We start from the raw sequence: 10,408 nt of genomic DNA, 5'->3' as shown, positions 1-10,408 counted from the left end.
AAAAAAAAAAAAAAAAAAAAAGAACAAAACAAACAAACAAACAAAAAGATCCTATATACATCATCAATACATGCTATAACACACCCCTCTAACTGGAGCATGTATTTCCACTCATCATAGTCTGCCAAATTAAAATATCATGAATTGAAACAGCATGAAATTATAGAAATAATTAAACAGCCATGCCTTAATAGACTTGTCTTTGTCATGTCCATGTTGGAGTCTTTTAAACAATAATGTTTTACCATGTTCATATTGTGTCTTGTCCATGATATTTAAACAGTGCATATCTTAATAAACATGTTTTATGTTTTAGACTCTTGAGCAGTGTTTTATGTTCTAGCCTCTTGAGCAATAAGGTTTTACTGTGTCCATGGTGTGTCTTGTCCATCTTTGTGCTTTGTTTCCATCTTTATGCTTTCTTGGTTGTGGGAAAGAAACGTACTTTAGTAGTATTGATTTAATTAAGTTTACCATAACCCATTAGCATAAGCTTTTAGGTTGATTTGATGATTTAACATATATCAGTACAAGAAGTCTTGTATTTGAACCCTTATAATTCAATTTCCTCTCCAATTATTATTGATCTACACTTGTTGGGTTTTCTACAAATTTTCAAGGCCACAAGTAAGGAGTGTTGTAGTATTGATGTAATTAATTTTTTGTAACTTGATCTTAGCCACATGTTGCTCAAGAGGCATATGTTGCTGTATCATGCTACACTTGATCTTAGCCAAAAGGCCGAGAAAGATATGAAAATTAGTAATTTGGGGAAGTAAGAAGCAAAATGTGGTGGCAGATGAGTGTTCAATGCAATGTGGAAAAACTCATTTTGCTCGCAATTGTACTTCTCTAGCACTACTTTTCAATGCGGAGCATTTTCTAAATGATTTCTTTCACTAGGAAGGACTAACAACATATTACATTCTAAAACTGATTGTCCCAATGTTGTCAAGTCCCTCAAATTTGCTGGTTATCATTTTTTGGATGCTCAAAACACTTATGTTATTTATTCTACAATGTAATGATGGCTTTCTTCATACAGGGAGCGAGTTTTTCAGAGGTGATTCAAATGACAGATGTTTTCGAGGGTAGTATCATTCGAAGTGCTAGAAGGCTTGATGAATTCTTGAATCAGGTACAAACAAATAAAATATATATTTATAAACTACTTATTTCTGCTTTCTCATGCTTGAAAGCCTGAACCCCTTTCACAACGAAACCTGTTTCACAGGCTGTGAAAACCTAGGAAAATCATTTTTTGATTTTATATAGTTGTCAAAGTAATAAAGAAACTTGGGCTATCCATGAATAAAAGGGTTTTTGCTTCTTCTTCTTCTTCTTCTTCTTCTTTAATTCAGTTGCGTGCTGCTGCCAATGCTGTGGGGGAGGTAACCTTAGAGAGTAAGTTTTCTGCGGCCAGTGACAGCCTCCGCAGAGGTATAATGTTTGCAAACTCACTCTATCTGTAGATTGCCCTCTGCTTTGGTTGCATCTTTAGGGGTTTATGAAGCTCTGGGGTTGTGGATTTCATCAACCATCTGTCATTGAGGTATGCTTTCTTTTTAATGTATAAGATGTACTGTAATACAATTTTTTGGATATTTTAGCATTCACTAGAAAGAACAGATATTACAATCTGAGAGGCTAACCAATCACGCGAAACACTAACAGAACTGTTAGTGTAAATGTTTTACACAATTTTTAGTTGTTGTTTCCTTGGAGAAAAATTGTTAAGTTTAGCTGTCCTAGTGGAAATCTAGTTCTTAAATCCTACATTTTTATTGGTTTATTAATTTACCGATGGTTCTGGAAAATTTACCACATGGTTGAATGATTGGAAATTCACGAGTTGCACATTTTCAAAATAAATTTTGTGGTGAGTTGAGATTTTTATTGGACAAATTTGAGGACTGAAACTTGTGACCAACTTTGAGTCCGTGTTTTTCTTAGGATCCCTCCTTTCCCACTTACAATTACTTGCTCCGAGTATACAACTTTGTGCAGTATGACAAAGATAAATAGTGCACGACTTTACTAGTTGACACACAACTTTCTCGAGCGAAATTACATATGATTTTTGTGATGCTCCTTTTGAGTGTTCTTATGTTGGTTTGGGGCCTTTTTTTTTGCATTCTTAGTATTTGACAGAAGATGCACCTCCTTGCCCTTTTTTTGTGTACTCCTTTTTTATACTGAAATCTTTGTAACTCGAAAAAATATATATCAGTAGGCCACATGTTTATTAAGAAAACTGATTATCTATCTATATGTTTGTGTACTCTCCCTTTTTATACTAAAATCTTTGTAACTTATAGAATTTGATTGATGATATTAAAATTGTACTGAGAGTTGGGGTTCTCCACATTTGGAAGGTCTCAAGACAGATGGATATTGAATTAGCGGTAATGTAATAGAAAGATTATGTGCTCTGTTGTTCATGGTGCTTCTCAAATTGATTATGTTCTCTGTTGTTTTACCCTGACTGTCACCTCCTCATTTACTGCCGGCGCCCGCCCAGAAGGCCCGCTACCGCCTGTCAAGGCTGCTTATTGGAGAGAACCTGGAGAATTTTTAGAGGCATTGGATAAGTCCAAGAAAATGAAAGCTAAAAACAAACTGCAGCAAAGGAAACCAAACTTTGCTGAAGAATGCCCCATACTGACACAGGACTAGATGATATATATATATATATATATATATAGAGAGAGAGAGAGAGAGAGAGAGAGAGAGAGAGAGAGAGAGAGAGAGAATGGGTTTATACAGATATGGTGAAGGGGTTAACTTCAGAAATCCATAGGTGGTTGGTGCAGTCCTTGAGAACTTAAGCCAGGAAGAACTTGACTAAGATTAATCAAAATCAGAATCAATATGCTAATTAATTTATTATATTTTTAGCCGTGAGATAATAAATAAAATATTTACAAGCTATTAAAAACTAATTTCAAGATATTATTTACATTCATTCAAATTACACAAAAACCTAATTAGTTTAATAATGAATGCATTTATTTATGTTTTAAATTCTATGTTTGAACCTTTAATGTATATATAGGTTCATACCATTTAAACCATATACTTTCAGATCTCTTCATATTTGAATTAAACTTTGATAAAAATAAAAAAATATATATTATATAGTTTAGTTTTTAATAGAACTTTCATACTGATAGACCTTTGGTTATTTATTCAATCTAAAGATGTATTTACATAGACAAGCAATAAAACTACAAAGATTTGATAGAATGAGTTTGCAATTAAATTTATAATATATTAGGACATAAACTTACACAAAGACCAACAATAAAGAAAATGTGAAACTGAGAAAATGCAATTCTATTTGGATCAGCCACCAGACCAAGTTTAATCAAAGTCCTTCCTATATTGGAGAAATGATATTCTAAACAAACTTGTTCTTCATTATCATTTCTAGTCAAGGGATTTATTCTATCGAGTTCAAATACAAATTATATGTTTTATATCTTAAGAAAAACCAATATAAAATAGGGAGACTCGGTGTTGGCAAGTTAAGCCATTATGGGGTTGAAAACAACAGTGGAGTGGTTGGCAATATGCAAACTGAATTGACCTCCCTTCTCGGTCACGTCGACCTTCTCCATCCCACTTGGAGGCTTCATTTCAAACTTGGATACCAATTTGGCAAGGATGAGCCCTAAGATTGGCATTGCCAACACAATTCCAGGGCAACTCCTCCTTCCAACTCCAAATGGTAAGAACCGATAATCCACCTTCCCTGCAGCAACAGCTTCCGTCCCACTTTCTTCCTCAAAGAACCTCTCTGGCCTGAACTCTTCAGGATTCTTCCACCACTCGGGGTTGTTTGCCAGCCACCATGCATTCACCACCACCTTCGACTCCTTTGGGATGGTGTACCCTCCCAGCTTTGCTTCTTCCAAGTTCATATGTGGCACCAACAACGGTATTGGAGTGTGCAACCGCAGCGTCTCTTTCACTGTTGCTTGTAAGTATGGCAGTTCATGAAGGTTGGATTCAGTTACTTCCTTTCCCTCTAGGACATTTTTTAGCTCCTCCCGAATCTTGTGTTGGATGTCTGGATGATTCACCAACTCCGCTATTGCCCATTCCATCGACCACAATGTCGTTTCTATCGCTGCCACGTTGATGTTCTCTACGATGTAAATCACGTTCTCTTCACTTATCTCACCTTTCAACTGAGCGTCTATGATATGATCCATGGCACAACTTATCTTGTGCTTATCTCCATTGGCACCCATTATCTTCCTGTTAAAATTCCACAGTGTAATCACATTAGATAAATACTAAAAACTTCCGCAACACAACACAACAGTATGTATGATATTGTCCACTTTGAGCATAAGCTCTCGTGACTTTGCTTTGGCCTTCCTCAAAAGGCCTCGTACCAATGGAGATGCCTTCCTTTGCTTATAAACCCATAATCATTTTCGACTCACTCCCAACAATTCTCAACCGTACATAATTAATACAATGAATTTTCTTTTACCTTCGCTTCTCGACGTAGTTTTTGTTGAAAAAGTCCAACCTCCGACCCTGCAAATCCCTGCACCTGTTCAAATAGCCCCGCAAGAAGGGTCTAAGCAAAGGAATGAAATCTCCATAGTTGTACTCAAAGCTCTGCGCCAATCGACTCCTTTCCGAGTTGAATCGAGTCGCTTCAATGAACAAAGGATCGTCCTGGGACTCAAACTTTGCATCAAACATCATTCTATACATGATATTGTACAACATCAACTGCAAACGCTTTCTAATAACTATCCCCTCGGATTGAAACTTCTTACTACTCCTTAAATCACCAACCACAGAGTCCATCTCATCCTCCCACATGCCACTGTAGTTATGCACCACCTTGTTCGTGAAGAACGGCAACGTCATGATTCTACGCATCTTACGCCAATGGTCTCCATAAACGGTAAACACCATATCCTGACCATTTCCAGTGAAGATGTCGAACACGACGTTTCGAGGACGAGAGCCAAACTCAACGCCCTGAGCGTGGAGAACTTGGCTAGCAAGCTCGGCATCCGACACGACAACGAGGTTCTTGGAGCCGAGCTTCAAGAGGAATATGGAGCCGAATGTGTTGCACAAGGAAGCGAGAAGGCGGTGGTTGAGGTCGTTGCCAACTTGGAGCCAATTGCCAAAGATGGGAAGGGAGAGAGGGCCAGGAGGAAGCTTGGAGGAGAAGGCCATGGGAGAGATGATGTAAGTAAGAAGAGGAGCAAGGAAGATGGTGACTCCAAAAGCAATTGGAGACATGGGGAATATGAACTTGGTAACAAGAGAAACAAGGAGCATTGTAGAGAGAGAAAGAAGGGCAGTGGAAGCCATGTCTAGAGAGAGAGAGAGAGAGAGAGTGGGTTGAGAGATGGAAGAGAGGGGGAAATGGTTTATATAGATGTGGTTTGTGGGGGGTAGGAACCAAATCTGTGTGCTTCTGTATTATTATTACAAGTGAAAACTAAAAGGTGGGTTTTGGTGAGGGGTCAAAGCTTGGCGTTGGTGATGGTTGGTGGTTGGTGAAGCCGCCGTTGTCAACCAAAGCAGCCATGTTTGTCCCAATTTTGACCATTTTCGGCTCTCTCCTTCCCTCCACGTGCTTCTTACTTTCTACTTCCATTATTTATATATGTCAGTCACTGATGCACTCTGCTTTTTTCTTGTACATGATTAGTTGGTTATATGACTACAAAGGCTTTCACTGGTCGCCTTCCAACTAGAACTGGGTTCAAGAAAGACTTCCGATTTTGTATGACAACCGAACGAGCATTCGCTGGACGGAGATATCTCTAAACCTAACATAAGTTACATATTATCCATAAAAATTAAGAGTATATTGTATCATATTGCCCATAATTCATACATTTTTATACCATTAACCAAACAATTATCATACAAACCCATCTTATTTGTAACAAGTCTTTTCCCCATACATAATCATTCTTACAAACTCTGCTACCAACAGTTTATTTGGTATCCTTTACTCATAATTCATACATTTTTATACCTAAGCTGCAACCACACCAGAAGCCAAGGCAGGGGGACCAGCCACGGAGCAGGGCAACGCCGAGTAGTCTTTCATGGCTTTCGATCCACACTTTTCCCTGCGATCGTCGCCTCTGATGTGTTTGTCACGACACTCGACACTGCAAAATGCCTTTTCCCCTCTGCACGAATGAAAACAGCAAAGTCATTCTCAAGGGAAAAAGAAGATTCCAAGTTCATGAGAATCTTGGATGAAAGCCAACCAATTTGCTGAAGTTTCATGTCCGATCACATGTTATCTCATCTCATTTCAACCACATGAAAGTACAGGACAATAAGCTTTTAATAACAAGCTGCTGAAAAATATCTCAATTACAACATGAAGATGAGGAAGACTTTCTCTATAACAAGCCTGCAATTATATGATTATTGGAAAGCATAAAAGTCCAGAGATATCAAGCCAACCCATTCGAGTGGCGATAATCGAAGAGGTAGCTTAAGAAAGAGCCAAATATTAATGTCCCACGATTATCAAGTCATATACCATTCAAAGATTAGTATAATGTCCAGACAAGGGCATAAGAGCTGTCTGCTGTTGTATTTGTAGCTAACTTAAAACGAACACTTAAGTCCTCGTTAATAAAGGAGATAAACAGCCAAACTCTTAGAATTGAAGCTTAAAAGAGACTATATGGAGATCCCACATCGATTGGAGAGGAAAACGAGTGCCTGCGAGGACACTGGGCTCTGAAGGGGGTGGATTGTGAGATCTCACATCGGTTGGGGAGGAGAATGAAACATTTTTTATAAAGGTGTAGAAATCTCTCCCTAGCAAACACGTTTTAAAAACCTTGAGGGGAGCCCCGAAAGGGAAAGCCGGTATATACTTTATTTCTCATGAGAACAGAGCACAGTTTTAAAATAACCCATCTAACCTAACAAGGGAGACAGTAACCAAACTCAATCATATCAATCTAGGAAAAAGAAACTCGAATCATGCTGACAAATATCGGCAACAGGGATCTGATCCAAGCGCTTATCGAATCTAAAACAAATTGTGTAATTCAACAAAAATTTCCACTTCGAAAAGAAAATCGTCCTAAGGATGGAAACAGATAAGAAAAATCCCAAACTAGGCAACGTGGTACTAGATGCTTTCTTAACAGCTCCTAAAAAGGCATCTCATAAACGAATAGAATGAGCAAATCAATGAACCACAGATCCAAAACTTCACAGAGAAAGCAAAATCATCCATTCTACCTATGTCATGAACTAATCAACCAAGGCAGCAACTATCATGACTTGACAACATCAAAGAAACCAAAGAATATCACGATTCTACAGTATAAGATTCCATTTATAGGAATCAAAGTAACTGGGCTTGAATTGCTCGCTCCCTCTAAGTTTTCATGCTACAATTGTCTAAAAATTAACTAATAAAAGATGATCAAATAAAATCAAGACAGAGGAGAAAAGGGAGGAGAACTGGGATTTACCTGTACATGAAGATGTCAAGCCCATGAAGATGCTTGCAGCAGAGATGACAAGAGCTCAAAAATTCAGCAGCAAAAAGCCCTCTCTCCGCTACACCAAAACTCATGGGGGAAGTGGAAAAAACCCCATATGTCACCATATTGGAAGAGCGGCCATTAACCATTTCAAGCTCACCGTCAAAGAAAACACGCTTTTCAATCACATGATTACCAAAATGTGAAGTTACGCAAGTGTAACTTTCAGAAAGTTCATCAACAACCTCGTGTTGTTCCTTTTCTAGGTTAAGGCCACCTCTGAAATTAGCGGCTGGTTTAGCAGAAGAAACGATGGGAATCGAGCAGGACCTGGGAGAAACCGCTTTGGAAGACACAAAAGGTTCATGAAATTTGTGGGAATCAGTCATGGCAGCAACTATGCCCAACCCAACAACGCCGTTCTCGAAATCGCGAGGGGATTTCACTTTATCAGAAGAGAAAGAAGCGGAGAAGGCGGTGAAGAGCGAAAGGCCGATGGTGGGTTTCCTTTTTCCAATGTAATTCTCCATTTCTGACTCGAAATTTAGATTCAATCCGTCTGGTTTGCGAATCGAGTGGTATGAAGTGAAGATAACATTGGGAATGGAGTAAATTGGAAGAATTAGAACAGAGATGGAAAAATGTTATTGAAATTAGATCCCCGATGAGTGCGAAACAAGCAGCAGAGCGGGAGTTCCTTCAACCCCACTAAATTGAAACTTGAAAGAAATGTTGCAGAACAAGAAAAAAAGCTTCAAAGAGAGGAGAGAGAGAGAGAGAGAGAGAGAGAGAGAGAGAGAGAGAGAGAGAGAGAGAGGGAGTTCGAGGCCTCTCTGTTCTCCTCTGTGGGTTAGGAGCAGAGACAAATACAAATAATTATATTCTCTTCAACTCTGCAATTATTTCTGGACTCTCACTTTCTTCTCTCTCCCTTTTATTTTTACTTTTATTTCTAATTACAGATCTTAATTTATAAAAATTAAAAATTTATAATGAGTTTAATCCAAATAAATTAAAATTTTATGAATTTAATTTTTTTTTAATTTAGTTTAGATTGAAGACGACTTAATTTTGTTAGATGATGAAACTTCCGTTACATCCCCTAATTTAGAAAATGATCATGCATTTATAATCAAATAATACTCTCTCTTTTTTTGGAGAAATCCAAAGCATAGTCACAAGAGTTTTATACTCAAGTCCACAATATCATACCAAATTCGTGTTCATCTAACCAATTTTTTTTTAAAAATGGCTTACAATAATATATTTATTTTGATTTTATTCAACTTTATAATTATATTTTTTAATATTTATTCTTCTATAACTTTTTAAAATGGTTGAAACTCTAATAAAATTTTAAAAATAAGTAAATAAATATTTTTAAACTAACCTTTTACTTTATTAAAAATAAAAATTTCAATAATTGGAAAAAGTTGCTTATTTTAATTATTTATCAGAAACTTTTTATTTAAATGTTTAAAATTTTCATTTTCTAATAAAAAAAATATTAGATCTCACTTTAATTTTAACACTTCAATAAATAAATACTAAAAATTACTTTTTATATAGGTACATAAGTACAAAACAATAATTGATGCAGAATCTAGGGCAAGAATGTGAACAAAATTAGAGCGAGGTCAAGAACGAGAATGGAGATTGAAGCTCTTGTTCACATCTCCAAGATTAAAATGGGAAAAAAATTTCTTAGGGTTGCTCTCTTCCAAAATAAGAAATGAGACAGGTCTTCTAAAAAAGAATTGGATACTCTTAATTTATTAAAATGGAGTATCGAGTAAAGTATCTGTAAATGAGAGATTAATGCTAGATTTCAGATATGATATATGTAACAAACTAATATTTTACACCGTTAGTTTACTGAGTTTTAGACCACTAAAACATAACATAACTATAGTTAAGTTAGATTTCGTTATAGTTTAAATGTATGGTTAAACATAACATAACTATAGTTAAGTTAGATTTCGTTATAGTTTAAATGTATGGTTAAGTTAAATCTTGTTATAATTTGAAATAAATGTATTGTTTACTGTGTTTAATTAAGAATGGAATAAGGTTAAAGTTTAAGGTCACAAAAGTTCTTAGTTATTTCAAAGATGATCCCCCATCTTTTGGATATTGACTCTCATGCCCAAAAGTTCTTAGTTATTTCAGGTTGTACCCTAAATAAAGTATAATTATTTGTATTGGTGGTCCATAAAGTTGTGGTTAATTGTTATTCTCATCATCATAATTACAAATGGGCCCTTCCCTTTTTGTCTTTTTATATTTATGGCATGATTGCCACTTCAAGAAACATTTTCACTTATTATTAATGGCATATTTGGGCAGATGGTGCTTTGTGAAGTAATTTAGTTGCCATAATTTTTTTGGTATTAATTAGTTGCCATATTTTTAAGCTTCAAAGTATTTAAATATTTTGAAAATATTCAAAATATTAACATTCTAGTTTCGTTGGAACGGCTGCTTGTTTAGTATTATTTTGACTTTGATGTCTATATTTTACTAGCACGAGAGTTGTGAGATCTCATATTGATTAGAGAGGAGAACGAGTGTCAACAAGAACGATGGACCTTAAAAAGGAATGGATTGTACAATCTTACATCAGTTAGAGAGAAGAACAAAACATTCTTTATAAAAGCGTTGAAATAACAGATTTTACCATACGAGAAATGCCGCTTGGCTGCAAAGTTTGTATTCTCAAAGGAAAAATTATAATGATACCCAGCAATGTTGGACAAAATTGGATCATGTTATACAATTTACACCTACTACTTAACCACTAATTAACTCATCATCTAAGTTGGAAGTAAATATTAAGCCAAAACAAACATCCCTCTCTCTGATTTAAGCCACTATGATGAACTCCCCCCCCCCCCCCC

At 36.3% G+C, this 10,408-nt stretch overlaps 4 protein-coding genes across 6 annotated transcripts in view; 1 reads left to right on the top strand and 3 right to left on the bottom strand.

Moving 5' to 3' along the window:
• LOC111436255 (DExH-box ATP-dependent RNA helicase DExH10) overlaps positions 1-2,432 on the top strand; it is a 15,710-nt gene extending 13,278 nt beyond the window's left edge. The window contains exons 15-17 of one of the 3 annotated variants that reach the window (XR_002709207.1): positions 1,046-1,138; positions 1,362-1,552; positions 2,319-2,432. Coding sequence is in view for 1 of the 3 variants with exons in the window: in XM_023073998.1 (XP_022929766.1) it covers positions 1,046-1,138; positions 1,362-1,472 (204 nt within the window). In the remaining 2 variants the exon portion in view is untranslated. Of the gene's footprint in view, positions 1-1,045; positions 1,139-1,361; positions 1,818-1,953; positions 2,275-2,318 lie in introns of those variants that run through there. The other 2 variants (XR_002709206.1, XM_023073998.1) reach the window with 2 other exon arrangements.
• Positions 2,433-3,321: 889 nt separating this feature from the next.
• LOC111436256 (cytochrome P450 CYP73A100-like) lies at positions 3,322-5,720 on the bottom strand. The gene is made up of 2 exons (XM_023073999.1): positions 4,505-5,720; positions 3,322-4,263 (listed from the first exon to the last, which is right to left on the bottom strand). The coding sequence occupies exons 1-2, from the start codon at positions 5,347-5,349 to the stop codon at positions 3,528-3,530; spliced, it is 1,581 nt and encodes a 526-aa protein (XP_022929767.1). The 5' UTR covers positions 5,350-5,720; the 3' UTR covers positions 3,322-3,527.
• A 110-nt stretch (positions 5,721-5,830) lies between these two features.
• LOC111436254 lies at positions 5,831-8,303 on the bottom strand. The gene is made up of 2 exons (XM_023073997.1): positions 7,500-8,303; positions 5,831-6,185 (listed from the first exon to the last, which is right to left on the bottom strand). Exons 1-2 carry the CDS (start codon positions 8,039-8,041, stop codon positions 6,026-6,028), a joined length of 702 nt encoding a protein of 233 aa, XP_022929765.1. The 5' UTR covers positions 8,042-8,303; the 3' UTR covers positions 5,831-6,025.
• A 1,890-nt stretch (positions 8,304-10,193) lies between these two features.
• Positions 10,194-10,408, bottom strand: part of LOC111436253 (U3 small nucleolar RNA-associated protein 21 homolog) — a 13,710-nt gene continuing 13,495 nt past the window's right edge. The window contains exon 20 of the transcript XR_002709205.1: positions 10,194-10,399. The gene's annotated coding sequence lies outside the window, so the exon portion shown is untranslated. The remainder of the gene's footprint in view (positions 10,400-10,408) is intronic.

Source organism: Cucurbita moschata, unplaced genomic scaffold (assembly GCF_002738365.1).
Source record: "Cucurbita moschata cultivar Rifu unplaced genomic scaffold, Cmos_1.0 Cmo_Scf00052, whole genome shotgun sequence".
NCBI classification, from domain to species: Eukaryota; Viridiplantae; Streptophyta; class Magnoliopsida; order Cucurbitales; family Cucurbitaceae; genus Cucurbita; species Cucurbita moschata.
This window is presented reverse-complemented; position numbering and strand designations above follow the sequence as displayed.